Raw genomic sequence first — 23600 nt, forward strand, 5'->3', positions numbered from 1 at the left:
AATAGAGATCAATATATATGAATCCAAAGAGTTCACTGCTAGAAGGTGGAAAAGTGTGTCATGTATTTTGGCTGCTCAAAGATGTTCTTACTGCTTGATAACTATGCTATAAGTAATTAGGGTTATCAAATAAGCAATGTGATATTATTGTGGATTTTTTTTTTAAATATATTTTATTGATTTTTTACAGAGAGGAAGAGAGAGGGATAGAGAGTTAGAAACATCGATGAGAGAGAAACATCGATCAGCTGCCTCTTGCACACCCCCCACTGGGGATGTGCCCGCAACCAAGGTACATGCCCTTGACCGGAATCAAACCTGGGACCCTTGAGTCCACAGGCCGACGCTCTATCCACTGAGCCAAACCGGCCTCGGCTATTGTGGATTTTTAAGTATATAGTCATTTTATGATTTTTAACATGTGTGGATTTAATATCCAATAAACAAATATGAACTTTATTACTGAAGGAAATAAGTTTGTATGTGAACTTTTTAAAAATGAATTTCAAATATATGATTTTAACATCTCACTGAAAAAATTAAAATCTATTTATGCATGTTACGCAATTCTAAATGATGAAATTCTATCCCCCAAATTTGAGATTGCCATATATATGAATAAGAGAATCAACATTTTATTGATGGTGGCAAGAGAAACAAGTTCACTTAAACATTAAAAAAACATTTTTTAAAAATTTGTTTCAAACACTATACCAGCAATAAGACACTTTGCTATTTGTAGATATTAATATGTTACATTTTTATATCTATATAAAAACAAAGAAGTAAAATTATCCAGTGTTTTAAAGCACATTTTGTTGTTAAAAACACTAAATCCTAGCTATTTTACCCCTTCAAGTAATTCTGAATAGATAAGTTCTCTAGATCAGTTTTCACAATGTTGTATGAAAAGCTGACCAAAATTTATTCCACAATTTTCTATCTTAAAAGGAAGAAATTATACCTATTGAGAACACTGTGAAAACTGCTCTACAAGACTGTACAAGACATTCCCTCGGAGCAAGCATTCTCGTCATACTTGTTGATTTCAATACTGTACTTTCCGGCGACTGGGCGTATAAGACGACTGGGCGTATAAGATTTTCCTGGGTTAAAAAGTCGTTTTATAGGCCGGAAAATACAGTATATTGGACTATATTGATGGAATTACATATAATGGATTAGACATATTGGACTACCGTATTTTCCGGCATATAAGATGACATTTTAACCCAGGAAAATCTTATACGCCCAGTTGTCTTATACGCCAGAAAATACGGTACTTAGTCCGTCCAGTAAACTAGCCTCTTTGACCCTTTGCTTCCTTATCTCCAGTGGTCAACACCTCCAAGACTTTACCCACTTTCATGGACACTCTCCAAATTGTTTGTCCTCTAAAAGAGCCAATTTTTTTTTATCCTCAACCAAGGATATATTTTTATTGATTTGATTTTTAGAAAGAGAGGAAGGGGGAGAGAGAAACATTGATCCGTTGCCTCTTGTATGCACCGGACTGGGGATAAAACAGCAACTTAGGTATGTGCCCTGACCAGGAATCGAACTTGTGACCTTCCAGTTCATGGGACAATGCTCCAAAGAACTGAGCCATCTGGCCAGGGCCAAAGAGCCACTGTCTAACCACAACCTCAAAGTCTTCTGAAAATCTAATTTCCTATACTTCAACCTCATACTCAATCTTGACCACTCATATTTTTACTTACCAGTCTTTTCCTCCCATTTTCCTCTCTATCCAAGCTAGATTCCAAGGGTCAACAATTGAGTCGCTCTCTTAATTCTCCTGCCACACTGTCCTTTATTCTTTCCTCTGGTAAAACAACATTTCCCCACAACCTTCCAATGTTTCTCAAGACAACTCTCTCTGCTCTTCTCCCCATCTTCTCTAGACAACTTTCTTGCTCTTTCTCAACAAGCAAAGCCCTCAGCTCTTGTCATTGAACCTTAAACAAACTGCATACCTTGCCCCTTTCCCTCTGGCTAATATGGAAAAGGTGCACATACTCCTACCTAAAGCTTTGGATCTCTTTCCCACCCATTCCTAGGTATTTTGCTCTTCACCTCCTTATCTCCTCATCTTCAACCTCTTTCTTTGGGATTTTTCCCATCAGCATTTAAACATACTTAAATTAATCCCATGTTCAAAACAAAAACAAAGCAATACAAAAGTCCTCTTTGACCCCAAATTCACCTGCTGCTACTACTACTACTGTATATATTTTTATCCTTCTTCATCTAGTCAAATTTCTTGAATTATGTAAAATGGATGACTTTACTTCTTCAACCTACTCTAAATTTCTTGCCCCCGGATATCTCCATCTAGCTATCTCGATTCAACTTATTCCAAAATTCTTATTCTTCTCAAATACGCTCTTCCTATATAATTCCTATATAATTAACTGATACCAGTATTAAACCAGTTTCCTAAGCTAACTATATTATCTTTTCCTCCTCCATCCCCTTTATCCAATTAGTCATTAAATTGTGTCCCAATCTCTAATTTATCCACATTTCTCTAGCTCCTCTGCCACTAACTTTGGTAAGAACACCATCATATCTTTCCTGATTACTGTGGCTTTTCTGAGGTCCCTGCTATCAATCTTGATCCTCTTCAATTCATTCCTCACAGTGATAGCTCTAAAACACAATCTAATTGCCACTATTCTTTAAAATGTTTCCTTGGTTTCCCCTTATTACAGGATAAATCTCCCTAAATTATTACCATGAGTCCTGAGTTACCCATTGCTTACTTTTCTAATATCCATTCTTTCTTCACTTTCTCTCACATGCTCTGTTCCAGCAATACCTGCATATGCTATGCTCCTTCACCTTGGGGCTCAGGCATATGCTGCTCCCTGCCTGGACTTTGTCTTTGCCTTTACCTCCTCCAGGAAAACTCAATACCTACAAATCAGATCAGGAATTCTATATATAATTGTCTGTTCTTCTTCATGTTACAACTGCCTATTTTAGCTATCTTGTTCCGTATCCATAATTGATATCTTGTTCATAATTATGTCTACAGTTCCTAGAACAATTCTTAGCACACAGTGAACAAGTAATAAATATTTGGTGAATGAGTGAATAAATTTACCTCATATTGTAGTAAGAATTAAAGTAACATGGAGAAAGCAATTGGCATGATGTCTAATTCATAGTAAGCACTAAATATATTTGCCACCAAAGTTTAAATATAGCTGTGTGTTATAATAAATTTGATTAATTATGGTGGACAAGATAGCTCAATGTATAGAATTATTATGTGTTAAATTATTAACACATAATGGTACTTTATTATTAATACAAAGGTATTACAGATACCATTAGAGAACGGAGTATGGCCAGATAAAAGATTGAAACCTAGGAATGCTATCTTTGACAGTCATTTCTCTACCTATTACTTTCGGGTTGTACAAAGAAAAACATATAAGCCAAATCAAACAAAAAGCTAAAGGTCTAGCAATGAGAAAATCCTTCCAACAGTAGTTTTTTTTAGTTTGGGTGAAGACCACTTGACTTAAATTAAGATATCCAGTTTGTCCCTACTGCACCAAAACCACAGATATTCCACCTTCCCTCTTGCTTTTCCTCAGAGGTAGTTTTTTGGGTTTTCCCTAAAACATATCAAAATATAACAAAAACAATAATAAACCTTAGGGGGGAGAAACCAAGATGGTGGTATAGGTAAACACCTGAACTGCTGCCTCGCACAACAATTTCAAAACTACAACTAAAAGACAAAATGGACATCATCCAGAACCACAAGAAGGCTGGCTGAGTGGAAATTCTACAACTAGAAGGAAAGAGAAAAAGGACACTGAGACTCACAGGAGCTGCGGAAGTAAAGGCAGAGGTACGGAGGCGCGTGCGGAGAGGGCTGGCAACTGAGTACGCGGCTGTCTTTTTCAAGCAGAAGGGAGACAAAAGCTCCCGACTGCTCTGAACTCCAGTTCTGGGCGAGACTCTGGGGACCCAGACTCACACGGGGAGAAACTGGACTGTCTGGCAGCGGGCAGAACTCGAAGGCAGCTTTCTCTCAGAGGTGCTTGCAGCGATTACCTCAGGACACTGAGACCTGGGGGCCTCTTAGGGCAGGGCTGACGGGAAGCCATTGCTGTATGCTCCGCCCTGAGACTCCGCCCCATCCAAGCTGAGTGCAGAGGCTTTTGCATATGAATGCCTTGGTCCTTTGAATTCTAAACTTACTTAACAGACTGCAGCTGAGTCAGTGAAACCTAGAACATCCAAAAGAAGGTCCAAGGCCCCACAGTAGTTTGTATTGCTTCAGAGCTGGGCCTCATCTGGGCACCTCCAAACCCCAAACAAACAAGAGGAATTTGCAGATCTTTCCGTAGCTCCTACTGGGTGGCCTCAGGCAGAGGCTAAATTAGCACCTCCTTAGAGATCCAAGAGCTAGTGTACCCAGTGGTCAGAGTGGGACCATCCAGATTACAACTCCTCAGTTCCATAAGGGACACACTGAGGGGGCAGACTCAGTGAGCACCAAAGCCCCACTGAAGCAAGTCTTGTCTCATAAGGGTGTCTCCAGTACAGAAGTTCTCCCATCGTAGACACAGCTGATCCTCACAGCCAATTGGCCTGGAGGTCAATTCCTCCCAGTGATACCAACAACAATCAGGGCTTAACTACAACAAGACTGTGCACACGGCCCACAAAGGGGTGCACCAAGAGTGTCCACCTCAGATAACTGGGGAGGCTGAGCCACTGGGCCCTATAGAACACCTAGCACACAAAGCCACTCTATCAACTCAGGGAAGCAGCCAAAATGCGGAGACCAAGAAGCAGGTCACAAATGAAAGAAATGGAGGAAAGTAAATGACTGGATATAGAGTTCAAAACCACCGTTAGGTTTTTTAAGAATTTTCTAGAAAAGGCCGATAAATTTAGCGAGACCCTTGAGGATATGAAAAAGGACCAACTAGAAATTAAGCATACAATGACCGAAATAAAAAATAATATACAGAGATCCAACAGCAGACTAGAGGATCACAAGAATCAAGTCAAAGATTTGAAATACAAAGAAGCAAAAAACATCCACTGGAAAAGCAAAAAGAATCCAAAAATATGAGGATAGTGTAAGGAGCCTCTGGGACAACTTCAAGCATACCAACATCCAAATTATGGGGGTGCAAGAAGAAGAGAGAGAGCAAGATACTGAAAAACTATTTGAAGAAATAATGACAGAAAACTTCCCCCACCTGGTGAAAGAAATAGACTTACAAGTCCAAGAAGCGCAGAGAACCCCAAACAAAAGAAATCCAAAGAGGACCACACCAAGACACATCATAATTAAAATGCCAAGAGCAAAAGACAGAGAGAATATTAAAAGCAGCAAGAGAAAAAGAGTTAGTAGCCTACAAGGGAGCATCCATACGATTGTCAGCTGATTTCTCAACAGAAACTATGCAGGCCAGACGGGAGTGGCAAGAAATATTCAAAGTGATGAATAGCAAGAACCTACAACCAAGATTACTCTACCCAGCAAAGCTATCATTCAGAATTGAAGGTCAGATAAAGAGCTTCACAGATAAGAAAAAGCTAAAGGAGTTCATCACCCCCAAACCAATATTATATGAAATGCTGAAAGGTATTCTTTAAGAAGAGGAAGAAGAAGAAAAAGCTAAAGATAAAAATTATGAACAAATGTATATCTATCAACAAGTGAATCTAAAAATCAAGTGAATAAAAAATCTGACGAACAGAATAAACTGGTGAATATAATAGAATCAGGGGCATAGAAAGGGAGTGGACAATTCTCGGGGGGAAAGGGTGTGGGGGGTGCGGGAAGAGACTGGACAAAAATCATACACCTATGGATGAGGACAGTGGGGGAGGGTAAGGGCAGAAGGTGGGGTGGGAACTGGGTGGAGGGGAACTATGGGGGGAAAAAAGAGGAACAATTGTAATAATCTGAACAATAAAGATTTATTAAAAAATAAATAAAATAAAAATAATAAACCTCAGAACAACTGAGAATGCAATGTGGCCTGATCTACTTTTTAGATAAAATACTAAAAATTTTATAAACTCCATGTTTAATTCTTTGCAGTAATTCTAAAATCATGAACCATGGTATTCAGGTTCATTGGTAGGGGTAATACAGTATATCTGTCCTTTTACTTATATTAATAAAAAACAGAAGTTTTAAATTGAACTCACTCATTTTATTATTTATAATAAAAATTACTTTTTTGGTGGAGAGCTAATGAGAACACCTAAATGAAATAGGTCATAAAAGTAGTCCACTGTATCTTTATCAATGTGAACTAAAGCAATTTTTGTGTGTGTTTTTTTAATCCTCATCCAAGAACATGCTGAGAGTGAGTGAGTGAGAGGGAGGGAGGGAGAAAAAGAGGGAGGGAGGGAGGGAGAGAGAGAAAAGGGCATCAATGTGAGAGGAAACTGTGATTAGTTGCCTTCGGTTCGCTCCCCATCCAGGGATCAAACCCACAACCCAGGCACGTGGCCTGTCCAGCAATCTGAACTCCCTGGCAACCTTTCAGCGCACATGACAATGCTCAATCAACTGAGCCACTCCAGTTGGACTGAACTAAAGTTGACAGTCCTTTTAAAAATCTTAAGTTTAATCAAAATACTTAACCTACTATTAAAAATAGCATTTACTTAGTATTATTTGTATAGTATTGAAAGTTGTATTAAAATCCAAGTTGGACTTATTACTTCTGCTAACACTCTGACTAAATAATGTGAACTTTTCTAGCAGCTTGAATTAGGCCCAAATTTGATTGCTAACAAAAGCTAGATATGAAATCCTCATTTGGGGAGATGACTGTAATATATATAACCTACAACTTAATTCCAATAAAAACATTAAAGAAATCAGTGGAAAAAAAATAGTAAGTTTGGCTCTTTTGTCCTCTTTACTTTATTCTTCAATAGTCTTATCAATTTCAAACCTATAGTAATTCACACATTCATTCAATCAGCAAGGACTATTTCAGGTAAGGGTCCTTCAAGTAAGGCCCTACTTGGTGTCAATTACATATAGACCTTGCCGTTAGATAGCTAAGTGAAAGTAAGCAACAAAATAAAAAGGGGGCTTCTTCAATGAGAAATTTAGTTTTTATAAAAACAAAATACCATAATAAAATTCTAACAACCAGGATCCTATAATCTAATGTAATACCCCGCAAAATGGGTCTTCATAAAAAACAATTATGCATTTAACTCAACAATTTACAAAAATATCTACTCAAAACCCAAAAGAGAAAAAAAAAGTATTTATGTATACTATCCTGAAATACATAAATAATGGGGAAATATAAAAGTACAAAAATTATGAACATATTGCAGAAAATAGAATTTTCTTACCCAAAGATGATTTTACAATTGATTTAATCCCTGCATAAACCAATGATCCTTTGTTGCCTGGAGATTTCTGGTCCATATCTTCTGTATACTGCTTCATGAGTATTTAAATGCATAGGAAATACTAATAATAATACATAATAAAATATTTCAAAGCTAAATTTATTTTGATTTGAAGCCAATTCATAATAGGCGTCAGTGCAAACAAGGTGGTTCTACTCTATTATGAAGTTATACTTTCTTCCTCCTACACAATCTGCAAAAGCAGTATTTCAAGTTCTAGTTTTAAACAATTTTAGTTTGTAATGTTAGCATTATATAACTTGTATTTGCATATAAAACATTCAGTATATTTACAGACTGACCTTTCAACAAACTTCAAGAACATTTCTATCTGATTCATCTGAAAATTCACAACACAAAGGATATAGTGCAGAGTATACCAGAGTGACTTGAGCTGTGGATCTTCATTTCCAGCTAAAATATGGTTTCTCCACACTTGTTCTGTATCAAGTCCGTACCTTGATAAAGCCCGAAGGCGCATCTTTGTTGCTATATCTTTTTCTAAAGAATTATCATTTTCTTCTTCTGTACATTCATACAAATGACGACCACAAGCCCACATTAAAGATGTAATTGGGCTCCAGGCAAGAGATATCCTTTCAAAAACAGTGAAGTCAGACATTGTTCGGTTGGGAGTTACAACTATCATTCGATTTTGACTTGTTGGATGCCAAGCAAAGGAAGCAATGTAATTGTCACAAGGTTGCACACTTCTTTCAATTATTGTGGGTTCAGTTTCATCCCCAATGGGAGTGGGTGTATGTTGCATATCATATAATCTAATAATATTACTATCCCTTGTTAAAGTGGCAAGCAGACCAGTCCTAGTTGGACACCATGCAACTTTTGTTAAGGGTTTTGGTTGCTCAGTCAAAGTCAAAACTGGCTTCTCAAATTTCCTAAGATCCCATATTGCAACCTGACCTTCATAGAAGGAAGCAACACGATCATGGAAGTATGGGTCTACTGTCACCCCCTGAACAGCTTTTGTATTTACAAACATCTTTTGGCTTGTATTCCGAAGATCAAATATGGCTAGGTTACGATGCATACCAGCAAGGAGAAGTTTCTGGTCCCGTGGAAGCCAACAAAGAGAGAGACAAGCATCATTCTGTCCTAATTCATAAAGAGGTTTTGTTACTAATAATGTTGTTTCAGTTTCACCTGCTGAAAGTCTCACTTTCTCCATGGGGACTATATCAGGAGTATATTTGCTGCAGATATCCCAAATCAGCACTGAAAAATCAGCTCTATGCTTATCTAGACCAGCAGCAAGCCAGTTACTATCCAATGGATTCCATGCAAGAGTATTGCATTGTCGTGCATGTTTTGGAACAAATTCTTTTCCTATCAAATCTCTGAACTTTGAGTTGTGATCTTGACCAAGACTTGTGAGTACAACTCGACCATTTGCTTGTCCAACGGCTAGGAGACATTCAGGATCATAATTGAGATACCAAGCAACACATTTCATATAGGGTGTATCTGAATTTATTGATAGCAAAGTAGCCGCAGAGTCTTCAGATAAACGTAAAGATCCAGCTTTGAGTTCCGAATTCACAGTAGATTCCACATGATAAAGGCTCAGTTCTGAGTCACATACAACAAATCTATCAACCTGGTGTGGTGCCCACAATATATCAGGTTTGGTACCACTCATGTTTATTGATGTGCTCAAAGTGTCCAGTCAGGTCCATTCACTGAATATCTGTTTAAAAATGAAAAGTTTAAAATGTTAACAAAATATAATTCTAAGTTGAATAAACTATTCAGAAAGTCAGGAAATACTAATACAGGTACTCTGTTTTTCAATGTATATATATTTCTTCTATCTGCTATGAATCCAAGATAATATCCTATCTAATAAAAGAGTAATATGCAAATTGACCACCACTCCAAGATACAAGATGGCTGCCCCCATGTGGACATAAGATGGCCACCACATGATGGCCTGTAGGGGAGGGCAGTTGTGGGCAGTTAGTGGGCAGTTAGGGGTGACCAGGCCTGCAGAGGAGGGAAGTTGGGAGGACCCAGGCCTGCAGGAGAGGACAGTTGGGGGGGACCAGGCCTGCAGGGAGGGAAGTTGTAGGCGATGAGGCAAGCAGTGAGAGCAGTTAGAGGTGACCAGGCCAGCAGTTGGGGGGACCCAGGCCTGCAGGGGAGGACAGTTGTGGGCAATCAGGCCAGGCCAGCAGAGGAGGGCAGTTGGGAGAGACCAGGCCAGCAGGGGAGGGCAGTTGGGGGTTACCAGGCCTGCAGGGGAGGGCAGTTGTGGGCGATCAGGCCAGCAGGGAAGGCAATTAGGGGTTCCCGGGCCAGCAGAGGAGGGCAGTTGGGGGAGACCAGGCCTGCAGGGGAGGGCAGTTGGGGGTGACCAGGCCTGCAGGGGAGGGCAGTTGGGGGTGACCAGGCCTGCAGGGGAGGGCAGTTGGGGGTGACCAGGCCTGCAGGGGAGGGCAGTTGGGGGTGACCAGGCCTGCAGGGGAGGGCAGTTGGGGTCGACCAGGCCTGCAGGGGAGGACAGTTAGGGGTGACCAGACTGGCAGGGGAGGGCAGTTAGGGGCAATTGGGCCGGCCGGGGAGCAGTTATGTGTTGATCAGGCTGGCAGGAGAGTGGTTAGGGGGTGATCAGGCTGGCAGGCAGAAGCAGTCAGGGGCAATCAGGAAGGCAGGCAGGCAAGTGGTTGGGAGCCAGCAATCCTGGATTGTGAGAGGGATGTCCAACTGCTCATTTAGGCCCATCGGGATCAGGCCTAAACGGATGGTTGGACATCCCTCAAGGGGTCCCAGATTGGAGATGGTGCAGGCTGGGCACAAATTTCATGCACCAGGCCTCTAGTTTAATGATAAAAAGGGGAAAAAAAGAACTTCCTCCAATAAGATGACTGGTAAAAATCTGATAACTCCATTCTGGCTTTATTTCCCAAGATCAATTATCTTAATTTCACTGTTACTAGTACCTTCAATTTAACCTCAAGGTTAAAATAACTTCAGTGTGGTGAGAAAATTAGTAAGTATCACCTATTTGAAGGGGGTAATATTTTAAGGCATTATGAATCATGTTTAGATCAGTACTATCCATTTGTACTTTCTGTAATGATAGAAATGTTCTAAATCTGCACTGTTCAACATGGTAGCTACTAGCTACATGTGAGCCACTGAGCCCAAGAAATATGACTAGTATAAATTTTAAATTTTATGTAATTTTAATTAATCTATATATATAAAAGCCTAAGCGACCAGCTGACTGTCCAGTAGCTATGACGTGCACTGAGAACCAGGATGCAGACTCTCAACGCAGGAGCAGAAACCACAGGCATGGAAACATGGAACAGACTGATGAATCTCAGAGGGAAGGGGGGAGGGGATCGGACCAAAACCGGCTCTCCAACACCCCTCCAGGGGTCCCAGATTGCAAGAGGGCACAGGCCAGGCCGAGGGAGCCCACTGGTGCACAAATCCGTGCACCGGGCCTCTACTTTTAATATAAATAGCCATATGTGGCCACCATAATGCAGATTTAAAATGCAATGCCACTAGTAAGACAGAGGTCTCTTCCTCAACTTTCAACAATAAGAAGCAGCCCTACTGCAGAATAAACACTGGAATGCATTAAGAAGAATTGAGTTCTATTCCTAGCTCTAACATATGTACTAGTATATTAGCTATAAGCCTTAGAAAGGACTTTGTGTCTGGGTCCTTTTGTTTTCTCACCTATACAATAAGAGTTGGTTTAGATTAGGGTTTCTCAAACTTTAGTCATTCATGTACCACCTGTGTGGTTATTTAATAGTTTTCTTTAAATTGGCTCATTTTAAAATCTGAAAATTGATTTTAACCTCATCATAAGGTTTATGAATTATAGGTATGATACTGCTAAGTATATTTTTCCTAACATACATTAAAATAAACATATAACTATTAAAAATACCTAGCAAGTGTGCTAAATGGTTTGGGCATTGTCTGTGCACCAGCAATTGCAGGTTCAATTCTTGGTCACGGGCACATGTCTGGGTTGTGGCTCAATTCTTGATAGAGGGCATGCAAGAGGCAGCCAATCAATGTTGTGCTCTCACACCAATGTTTCTTTCTCTCTCCCTCTCTCTCTAAAAATCAATAAGCTATTCTTTTTTTAAAATCTTTTAATATATTTTTATTGATTTCAGAGAGAAAGGAAAAGGGAGAGAGAGAGAGAGAAACATCAATGATGAGAGAGAATCATTGATCAGCTGCCTCCTGCAGGCCCCCTACTGGGGACTGAGTCTGCAACCCAAGCATGTGCCCTTGACCGGAATCGAACTCAGGACCCTTCAGTCCAAAGGCTGACACTCTGTCCACTGAGCCAAACCGGCTAGGGCTAAACTATTCTTAAAAAATTAAAAAATACTTGACTGTGTTTTACCTAAAATCATCCTGTTTATGACCAGTGGTACACAAATTGCACTTTGGGAAACTGAATTAAGTAATCACTAGAGGCATTTTCAGTTTTCAATTCTATAAGCTTTATCAAAATGAGATTTTTAAAAAGATATCCTAGCTTCTTAAGCACAAACTAAAAATAGCTATCTTACATAATAAAAAGGTAATATTTAAATTACCATCACTCCGCTACGCCCATGATTGGGCCAGCGGGTGACACAGGGGGCGGGACTCGGGGTGGCTGGGGTGGTGATTGGGCCGGCAGGACGCTGAGCTCGCGTTGCCAGCAGCGACGCGAGCTCAGCGTCTGCGCCATGGCTGTGCTGCGGTACAGACAGGCCTCTGGGGCAGTGAGCCGAGGCAGCGTTTTGGAGGTTTGGAGGCGGCGGGCGGTGGGCGGGCGGCGCGGCTCCCGGGGAGGAGTCTGGCGGCAGTTGGGCCGCAGGAGCACGTGGCGGCGGCCCCAGCCTTCCTGGGTGGGAGGCAAAGGCAAGACCCCGGCCTGGGCTCTGACCACAGGAGGACCACGCCCCCGCCCCACCTTGCCCTAGTGGCCCAGGGACTTCGGAGCTGCTGACCAGCGGACAGACAGCTTACACGTGCATGATTAAATCATGCACTGGGCTTCTAGTGTTAAAATAATAGTTTAGTAATAAAAGCTACTTACAAAAATGTAAATGTCTGTTTCCTACCAAATCTGGCTATAACAAATTATAGTCTGGATTAAAAATGAAGAAAGGTACTTATAATCTTCATGACAATTGGTATCTTTACAATCAGGTCAGTTCTTAAAGGGTGAAGGTACGGTTCATTCATATCTCTAGATATAGAGCCTGCCACAGACTCCTAATAAAGATATACTAAATAAATTCAACTTAAACATACTTGCATTGCTTTTTGATCTTTTAAAAGTTTCAGTCAGAAATTATCAGTCTAGAATTTCAATAGACTTAAAATTTAGATGACTGGGAAAAAAACCTTTGAGAATTTCTATGTTGGCTTATTTCCTTCCTTAACAGCTCTGAAGCCCAAGATCAATCATTTCAATTACATTCCTATCACCATCCTCAATTTCTTCACTTCCATGCCAGTTTGAGTTTGCTTTCTCAACCCTAGATCAACCCAATTATTACTGTCCTCTCTCCTCCACTCAGCTGCTGAGTGCCAAAGCTCTGCAGACTGACCCCATAAGAAATTAAGGTACACAACAATATCTAGCTTGTGGTGTTGGTCCAGCAATTGTTTTATTCACCTTTCTACTCCAGCTTTCATGAAATTCATCTTTATCACAGTATCACAGTGATCTTTTAAAAATACAAACTTAAGCAGGTTATCCAACCCCTGCTTAAAACCCTATAATGGTTTCTAAATGCTCTTACTAGAACTCCAAATATTCAACATAACTTTTAAAACCTCACATGCTTTGACCTCTATCTACTGCTCCAGCCTCAATGTACACCATTCTCCTTGAATGTTCTAGCTACATGGTCTTTCTAGAATGTAAACAGTCCCTTCATTCTTTTTTTTTTTTAATATATTTTTATTGATTTCAGGAGGAAGGGAGAGGGAGAGAGAAACATCAATGATGAGAGAGAATCATTGATCTGCTGCCTCCAGCACGCCCCCTACTGGGGATCAAGCCTGCAACCTGGGCATGTGCCCTGACCGGGAATCAATCCGTGACCTCCTGGTCCATCAGTCGACGCTCAACCACTGAGCCATGCCAGCCAGGCAAGCCCCTCCATTCTTCCTTCCCTTCTTGGCCAAATTAACACCTGCTCAAGCTTGACATCATCCATCCACTATCCCTCCACAGTCAACATCAGGTTTCTTAGATAAATACTTTCATTGAACAGTATTCCTTCCCTTTATATCATCCCCTGTGACTCTTCTACTAGATTATAAACTCCACTAGAGGCCTGGTGCATGGGATTCGTGCAGTGGTGGGGGCATGGCCTGTGGGGATCGGCTTGCGGTGGGAGCGCTGCTCATCCCAGTCAGCCAAGTGGCACTCCCACTGTGAGAGGGCACTGACCACCAGGGGGTAGCTCCTGCATTGAGCGTCTGCCCCTGGTGGTCAGTGCATGTCATAACGACTGGTCGACCAGTCATTCTGGTCCTTCAGCCATTCGGTTGCTGGGCGTTTATTATATAGGATAAGAGCAGGTAAATATCTTCTGCTCTCCATTTGTACCTCTAGTACCCAGCACAGAATTAGGCCCTTACTAGATACTTAATTGTTAAATGAATGTACTTGTTAAATGCTCCCTCTGATACTTATCACTGCTATCTCCAAGTTTTACCAATCTCCTCATCTTTCCACCCATTACCTCTGAGAAGCTGGCTCCAGCCAAGAGCAAAGTGCCCACTGTTATAACTGTTCCAATGATGGGCAGGAGCCCACATATAGCCACCTGAAGAAAGGATCACTCTAATAAACTGTCTTTCATTTATGCTGTAAATACTTATTAGGCAATTTCTATGTTCTACACACTATTCTAAATGCTATGAACATGTACTAAATAGTAACTAAGACAACAAAAAGAAGGAACAGATACTGTCAAGTAATGGTCCATACTCATGCCTTAACAGAGGAAACCTCTAAACTGGAGGTATCCTGAGATCTGACCCATTTTCCTATCTCACTAAAAAATAATTGCTTAAATAAGCATACTTTTTATCCACACTTCCGTCCCACAACCACTCTTTATATCAGGGGTGGGGATTGTCCAGCCTGTGGGCTGTATAAGGCCCGAGAAATCATTTTGGCTGGCCCTGCCAAGGCATTAGGGGTGAGTTAATTAAATGTTTGACCAAATACAGCAGGCTAATTTTTAAGTTGATTAATTGTACAGCCTGAGAATGATGTTATCAATATCCAAATATCCTTGGCAGAAAAAAGGTTCCCCACCGCTGTTTTACATGAATGATAAATGGTAAGAAAACTTAATGCCACAAGGAAAAATCCATCTTAAACAACAAATAGAAAGTATTACTATAACCTTAAAAACTATATGATTTACATGGCACTCAATGGAGAATCATCAGGATTTCTTTGATGTTATGCATGTAAAATACAGTATCATCCACAAAATCTGATTACAGTAACTCATACAGAATCAAAGAACTTGAGAGAGACTAGCAAACCCTTCTCATTTCAGATACTAGTAGAAGTAAAGTGAAAACCAGATGTTTTGGTTCTTGTCCAACACCTCCCAACTCCCTTTCTAGATTACTGCATAGAGAAAAAATCAGCTACATCATTTGCAGAGCCCGACCCAAATTGAAAATACAGCCCCCCGACCTTGTTAAAAAATTAAGGTGACAGCCCTTCTAAATGATGGGCCTTACGTGACTCACTGGTTGCTTACCATAAAACTGGCCCTGAACAGAGAAGTACATCTATAAGCACCCTCTTAAAAAATGTATTTCTTTATAACCCAATACACAGTATATATAGAATCTGGCTCATGAGCATAAATATGGCTCATATTCATAGGAATATGGTGGAGAACAAAGAAAGCTGAACCTGAGGTCAGAAGCCCTCCAACCACTCACTAGCTAGACCCTAACAAGTCCCTTAATACGCCAATCTCCATCTCACAAAGTTGTGACAATCAAATTGAGTTCTTCACATCACACAGATGATGTATCACTATGATTCCCTTAAACATCCCTAGAATTTAATGTTTTTTAAGTGTTGGAGACATTGAAAAATTGGGGGCATAAGGGGTGGAACCTGCAATAATTACAGCTTATAGTTAGATCCTCACCTTCCAGTTTAACAAGTCACGTGCTCACTTCCCATCAGTGGTGTCTGAGCGAAGGAAAGCCATGTTGCTTCTGTGTTCCTCAGCAGAAGATCGACAGCAGTATTGTCCAACAGAAATATAGCGTGAATCATAGTTTTCTAGTAGCCACGTTGAAAAAGAAAAAGAAACAGATGAAATTAAATTTAATAGTGTTTTATTTAACCCAACATATCAAAAAAGTATTATCCTTCTCAATATGTGATCAACGTAAACATTACTGAGACTTTTTTTTGTTTGGGTACCAGCGTGGAAATCCAACGTGTATTTTACACTAACAGCATATCTCAGCCGCACCTGGCTCCTGGACTGTGTGTGATCAGTAATACTAAGGGTACAAGGTAGCCGATCGCGCTTTCACAATGCGTTTTTTGTCGTTTTCTACTTTTCTGACTATGACCAAAAAACAACAGTAGCAGTTTCAATGAATTCCAACCACCACCACCTTCTAGGGCCTATATGCACTGTATCTATATGCAAATTATCCTTAAAGTTATGCAAAAGGATAACTGCAGCTAGGCCAATTCGGCAATGCTCACGCCGCACTTGAGAGGTTTGGTTTACCCTCCGGTGGCATTTTCATTTCTCCTCCACGCAGAGAACAGAGCTGACCGGTCAGTGTTGGACAGACTACAGCCAGCGCAGGGCTTGTTGCGATTCCGGGGAAACCGGGAGTCTGAGGGCGGCTCCCACGCTCTGGGCACCTGGCGGACCCTCGGGTCCTCGGCGAGGACGCAGTTCCGCACGAACCCGCCGCCACCGAGGCTGCAGCGCGGCCCAAGCGCCGGGAAGTCCCTGCGGGACCTCGGGCGGCCCGCCACCCCGAGGCTCCCTCCGAAGCCCCGCGCGGTTCCCGCAGCGCGAACCCCACTCCCAGCGCCCCGGCTCCGAGGAGGCCCCCGGTCCGCCCCCGCCCGGACTTCCCACGGCGCCCCGGATCCCTCGACTCTGGCCTTCCTTTCGGGAGAACGAGACCCAGCCGGGCCACACTCACCGACTTAGGAGGCCGCGCGGACGCCGCACAGCCGCCTCCAGCCTGGTGGCCGCGCTCCCGCCGCGGGAGTCACCCCCGACACGGGCAAGATGGCGGCGCGGCCCGTAACGCGGGCCCACCCGGCCGGGACCCACGACCCCACAGCCGCGCCTCCGCGACGCGCGGCCACGCCTCGGGCTCGGAAGGGGAGTTCCTGGCCCACGAGCTCCGCCCCTTCACGAGCCCGGGAGTGCCCCGCCCCGGAGCGGGGCGGGGGGAGGGGGGGAAAGGAGAGGCCCCCAGCGCCCCGTTCACAGGCCCCGCCCCCAGAGTACTAGTTCGCTCCTGCAGGCCCCGCCCCCAGCTCACTGGTCCGCTCCTGCTGGCCCCGCCCCCAGGGCACTAGTTCGCTCCTGCAGGCCCCGCCCCCAGCGCACTGGTCCGCTCCTGCTGGCCCCGCCCCCAGCGCCCCGTCCACAGGCCCCGCCCCCAGCGCACTAGTTCGCTCCTGCAGGCCCCGCCCCCAGCGCACTAGTTCGCTCCTGCAGGCCCCGCCCCCAGCGCACTGGTCCGCTCCTGCTGGCCCCGCCCCCAGCGCACTGGTCCGCTCCTGCTGGCCCCGCCCCCAGCGCACTAGTTCGCTCCTGCCGCCCCGCCCCGAGCTCTGGGGCGGGATCCTGGCCAGAGACCTGGGCAGCTTCTCAGAGGCACGTTTATTGTTTTAAGCACTTTATATGCTTTAGTTCATTTGGTAGGTTAAAACTTTCATTAAAAATTTATGTTGGTCGATGTATGAGAAAGACCCAGGTATTTCGTTCACGATTTATTCACTAATTTTCTCATTCCACAACCAAGGTTTGACTGCCTATGCCATAGGCCCTATGGTGTAGCTGGCACCAATGCTGGGGACACCAGAAGGAACCAAAAAGACATGATCTCACAGGAAGCAGGCAATTAGAGTGATGCCTCTTTGGGGCTCATACAGTGCTCCACGGGAGGGGCGCCCCCTTACTTTTGGGGTGTCAACAACGTTTCTTTGAGGCCCACTCGGTTGAGAAATGAAGGATGAGTATGGGATTAGCCAGGAAAGGGAACAGGAGAGAGTGGTTTGGAAGAGAAGCGTCTTCTTGGGTGGAGGAAGAGCAAGTGCAAGGTCAGGGGGAGGGCAAAGCAGTGGGGTAGCAGTGCAGTGTGGATGTGTGAGTAGAGGAGTGGGGAGAGATGAAGATGCTGTATCAGAAAGGCATTTGGAAACCAGGTCAGTGAATTCGGATGGACTTTTACCTAAAAGCATTGGTGAAGTCATTGCACTGAAGGTTTTTAAACAGGCCAGTGGTGTGATCAGTTTGGGGGAGGAAATGGGAAACGGACAGGGTAAGTACCTCAATGACAGATGATGGTAACCCAAACTACCGTCGTGTGGAGAGTGGGGATAGAGAGAATTGTGTGACCTGAGGAATATTTACAAAGTGGGATGATTGACTGAGTGAGGGAGAAAGAGGTTTCTAGATTTCTGGCTCCCACATTACAGCATATGGTGCTGCACCGGTGTTACACATCCTACACAGGCTTTGTTCAGATTTCTGGCAATCTTTGCTTGTCTGTTCATGCTTAAAAATGGGTGGTGTCAGGCTACTGGTGATTGATGTAAAAGAGCTTAGTTCTGATGACCTTCAAGGCAGAACATTCTGTTGAGAATATGACTAGCTAATCCCAGATCCCTTTACTTCCACATGTACAAAACCAGTCTTTACCTGAGAGCAAGTTTTGCTCTTAGGCATCAGGAGGAAATTTTGGTCCTGTAAACATTTGACATAGCTTAGGTAATCTTTTTACAAAGGTTGAAGATGATATCTGAGATATTTAATCGATATATATTTTCAATAGTCATAAGTTTTTATTTATTGATTTATTTATTTTTTTTTTTTTAGAGAAGGAGAGAGAAAAACACTAATTTATGCATCCATTGGTTGTTTCTTGTATGTGCCCTGACCGGAGATTGAATCCGCAACCTTGATGTATCAGGATGATGCTCTAACCAACTGAACTACTTGACCAGGGCCAAGATCTGAGATCTTTTAAAATAGTGGTTTTCAAAAGTATTCTAGCATATTCTCAAATTATATAAGCAATGCACTTATTCATACATTTGGGGGATTACATCTAATATTGTCATGAACCTTATATAGCTGCCAAGGTTATGATTTTTAATACATTTTTTATTGTTGACACTATTAGCGATGTCCCTCATATCTCCCCGCTTTTTCTTCCTCCTCTCTGCCTGTGCCCTGCCCGGGCCTTCACCTCATTATTGTCTGTGTCAATGGCTATGCATATATGCACATATATTCTGGTTTTCTTAGTATCCTTATTCGAGGATATTTTTTCCCACTGATTTTTAGAGAAAGTGGAAGGGAGTGAGGAGAGAGAGAGAGAAACATTGATGTGAGAGAGACACATCTATTGGTTGCCTCCCACATGTGTCCTCACCAGGGATCAAACCTGCAACCGAGGTACATGCCCTTGACTTGGAATTGAACCCACCACTCTTCAGTGCCTGGGCTGATGCTCTATCTACTGAGCCACACTGGCTAGGGCTGCATTCATATTCTATCATCTCTCCCTCTCTTCCCCACCCTCCTCTGTTGCATCAAACAAAACTTACATACTTTAATGATGGTTTCTCACTATTTTCATTTTTAAATTTTGTAAGTTATTTTTTTTAGTTACAGGGAATTCTATATTATTCTATTTTTTCTTCTTGAATTGTATTTCTATTCTACTTACTCCCACTGGATTATTTGTTTGTTTTACAACAAACAACTATACAGCATATACTATGTGCCAGATACTTTACAAGATAGGCTCACTTAACACTCTAAAGGTGGGTGCCCCGAGAACCATACTCTAAGATGGCGATTAGGATGTAGGATATGTATTAAGGAATGTTCTTGGGATCAACACCTGCAGAAGGTGGGAGAAAGATGCTGGATTGGATAGAGTGAGAAGCTGAGCTGTGATTCAATGTCAACAAAGGCCTCAGCTAATTCATGGGAAACTTTAGAACTGGACTGGCCCTTCAGAGATGTCTTGAGTTGGGACAAGGATTCCAGGCCTTTATACTACCCACTGATATGGATGTGTCATTGATGTGAGCTGTCCCTTGAAGGAAGTGGGACTTTGAATGAGTCCATTTTCTCAGGCAAGGCAATCCCTAAAGAAGGCTGACAAATGTTGGTCCATTTTTACTGAACAGGTAGAGTTAATGTGTTAAAAGTTCTATGTATACCCTAACCAGTTTGGCTCAGTGGATGGAGTGTTGGCCTGAGGACTGAAGGATCCCGGGTTTGGTTCTGGTCAGGGGCACATGCCTGGGTTGTGGGCTCGGTCCCCAGTGGAGGGGCAGAAGGCAGTGCAGAAGGCAGCCGATCGATGATTCTCTCTCACCATTGATGTTTCTATCTCTCTTCCTCTCCCTTCCCCTCTGAAATCAATAAAAATATATATATTTTAAAAAGTTCTATGCATGTGTGACCTCATCTTCACGATACCTACTATTCAGGATCCAAGGATTGGAGGTAGTGAGTGTCACCCTTTGCAGCTGGAAGACTGGTGAGAAAGCCCAAAGTCTACATATGGGTGAAAGCATCAGGAAGCGTGGTTGGGGTTGCAGGTCCAAGTCACACTCAGCTTTACTGATAAAAAATGCTGGTATTTTTACCTCCATGTCTTTAACTGCTGTGTATACCTGTTCAGTAAAAATGGACCAAGGGATGTTAGACTATCACCCCCATCATTCAGGAGAAATCAAACTCCTCCTCCTGTGGGGATAAGCGAATAAGGGGAGGATGAAGTACCAAAAGTTATACACTAGCAGAAGAATCATATACACTAGCAGGGCATCATATTTGTTAAAATGGAAATGTCAATCAACATTCCTGTTGGAACTACAGTCATTCATCAGTTTCAATCATAGGTTTACTAAGGATACGAGAATTTGTCAAAAATCTATGAAAGTGTTCTGTGAGAATCAATAGAGGATAATGTATATTTTGTTATTACTTGTATACTACATGCCCCTTTATATCAGCAGTATTTATAATAAACTTATGGACATATCTATACACACACCTTTTTTTTTTTCCAGAGAGCCAATTGTTAAATACTTTTCAGAAAACCACTGGGTACTGTCCTTCTTCATTTCCTTCCCTTTTCTAGGCCAATTAACGCTTCCTAAGTATTTCTCAAAATTATTCACTTCTTTTCAATCCCACTGCTGGTCTTGAGAGCCTTATTGGCTCTCATTGGCATTTTAGTAAGGTTCCTGGTAGGTCTCTCAGTCTCCAGGCTTGCTTTCCTGGAATTAATTCTTCACCAAGTCAGCAAAGTGAGTTTTCTAATATGAAAATGTGATCATGTCACTCCTCTGCTTAAAACTGTTGCATGGTTCCTCATTGCCCTCAAGATAAATTCTAAGCCTTTTAACATGGCATAACTTATTTACTCTCTGGTGCCTGCACTTCCAACCTCCGTTGGCACAGTACAGGCTCGTGCCCTCTTTGAAGTCTCATTTATAGGTAGTATCACACTGCACTGCCATTGCCTTTTTTTTGTCTAATACTTGGTTATTAAAATTTTCATGCATACAGAAGAGTTGACAGAATGATTCAGCAAATTCCAGCACCTTGATTCTGCAATTAACATTGGACATATAATTGACATATTTTCTGTATCATATATTTATTCATCTACCCATCTCGCTACCCATCTTCTTTTATGATGTATTGCAAAGTAAGTTGCAGACACCAGTACAATTGGCTCCCAAACACTTCAGCATGGTACCATCAACTAGAGTTTGATATTTGATTACTCAAAAAAAAATTTTTTTGTGTGTAAAATTTGCCATTGCCTTTTACTTGCCTATCTCCTCCACTGGGTTGAAGAGACTGGATCTTATTTTATTTGTTTTCTACCCAATGCCTGTCCATAGTAGAAACTAAATTAATGTTATTAAATGAATGATTTTCAGATTACATCAGATGTTACTTCGTTTCTTGATTCAGATATAAAAGTATTTTTGTCACTCCTTTGATTCATCTCGTTATTTCCCTACCCTGAGAATTTACAGAAAGCAACTTACATTCTACTTGTTCCGAGGCAATTAGGAGTTTTAATCTGTCAGTGATCTTAGACAAGCTCTCTCACACCATGTCTTTCTACAAAGTCCCACAAGGTGGTGCCCAAATATCTTTTTTCAAACAATAGTTCCACAATACCCACTGTCATTCCTCACTGATTTGTGTTATACCTGGCATTTCTGAATTTGATCACTTAGTATAATAGAAAATATATACTTAAATAAATGTTATATACATTAAGTAAAATTATACATGTGTAATTTCAATATCTATAGTTCTGGATATAAACAATGAACCATGATTCTAATAGTACCTTATATTTGTGTAGGGGTTTATGTCATTAAAAGATTTTTAGCCTGGCTGGTGTGGCTCAGTGCTTGAGTGTCGAACCTATGAACCAGGAGGTCATGGTTCGATTCCCAGTTAGGGCACATACTCAGGTTGTAGGGGGCATTCAGGAGGCAGCCAATCAATAATTCTCTCTCATCATTGAAGTTTCTATCTTTCTCTCCCTCTCCCTTCTTCTCTGAAAGCAATGAAAATATATTTTTTAAAGATTTTTTATATCCCTGTATAGTAAAAATATTAATTTACCTCAAGTCCTTTTTACTGAAAACTTTGTTGGTGGGTAGTTTACCTTTAGTACATAATTTAAAAGAATAGAAGAAGAAACAAACTATTGTCCAGGTGAAACAACATAATTTAGATGTAACTCAAAAAAAACAGATGCCTTTATTACCTTAATTAGTGACAATTTTTTTGTAAACCAGAGTTGTATTGGGTTGACATAATGTGGGGTAATAAGTAATTTAATGTTCTTAAAACATTTTTGTTCCAGGAATTCAATAGAGTTACTTTTAAAACTTTCTTTTCCCTGACCGGTTTGGCTCAGTGGATAGAGCGTCGGCCTGCGGACTGAAGGGTCCCAGGTTTGATTCTGGTCAAGGGCATGTATCTTGGTTGCGGGCACATCCCCAGTAGGGGGTGTGCAGGAGGCAACTGATCGATGTTTCTCTCTCATCGATGTTTCTAGCTCTCTACCCCTCTCCCTTCCTCTCTGTAAAAAAAAAAAAAAAAATCAATAAAATATATTAAAAACAAACAAACAAAACTTTCTTTGTTGGATATTCTTATTAAATTTCAAATGGCCTGACCAGGAAATTAAAATGGGTGTTGAGTTTCTGAAATGTATTCAAGAGGATGATATGTACTTATATTACTGACTGTGTTTAGATCAGGTATCAATTACATGCTCCACAGGTCACTGAAATCAGTGTAACAATACCAACTACTCAGGCGAACCCACCCAAACCCAGAGGAGAAAGTTCTTCAACGCAGGGTTCTAGGAAGTATTGTCCACTGCCTTGGATGGCCCAGGCATTAAGATTTACACAATGTGAGACTCAGTGCACACTGGAATTTAGCCCAAGGTAATTTGTTCTGAGCCAGTTGCCACTGAAATAAAATCCATATTTTTCAGACATAAATTGTTGGCCATAGACCAACAATTATTGTTCTCCTGCTCTGGCACAAACCTGGATGGTACAAAGGCTTAGCAACTTCCTGGGGTATTTAGGAATAATGAAAGATGGCCAACTGACTCACAAACATCTGAACTGTATTCCCTCACTGACCCCTGGTTTGACCTTTGGATAGGTCACAACATCTGCCCTCTATTTTGCCACCTGTGAAATGGACAAATCAAATAAAAGTGGCATCTAAGTTTCCCTCCAGTTCTGAGATTCAATGTTATCATTTGTCCCCAATACAAGAAAAGGTTAAATACCATCTAGTGGGCAATCAAATAAATCACTAAGAGTACAACATTTTCTA

General features: G+C 41.8%; 1 protein-coding gene across 1 annotated transcript in view; it reads right to left on the reverse strand.

Moving 5' to 3' along the window:
- Positions 1-16855, reverse strand: part of MIOS (meiosis regulator for oocyte development) — a 43127-nt gene extending 26272 nt beyond the window's left edge. The window contains exons 1-4 of the mRNA XM_079785830.1: positions 16651-16855; positions 15621-15757; positions 7795-9136; positions 7369-7467 (exon numbers count right to left, since the gene is read on the reverse strand). Of these exons, the coding sequence (XP_079641956.1) occupies positions 7369-7467; positions 7795-9088 (1393 nt within the window). The 5' untranslated portion in view covers positions 9089-9136; positions 15621-15757; positions 16651-16855. The remainder of the gene's footprint in view (positions 1-7368; positions 7468-7794; positions 9137-15620; positions 15758-16650) is intronic.
- Positions 16856-23600: the final 6745 nt, after the last annotated feature.

Source organism: Cnephaeus nilssonii (genome assembly GCF_951640355.1).
Source record: "Cnephaeus nilssonii genome assembly, chromosome: 12".
NCBI lineage: Eukaryota > Metazoa > Chordata > Mammalia > Chiroptera > Vespertilionidae > Cnephaeus > Cnephaeus nilssonii.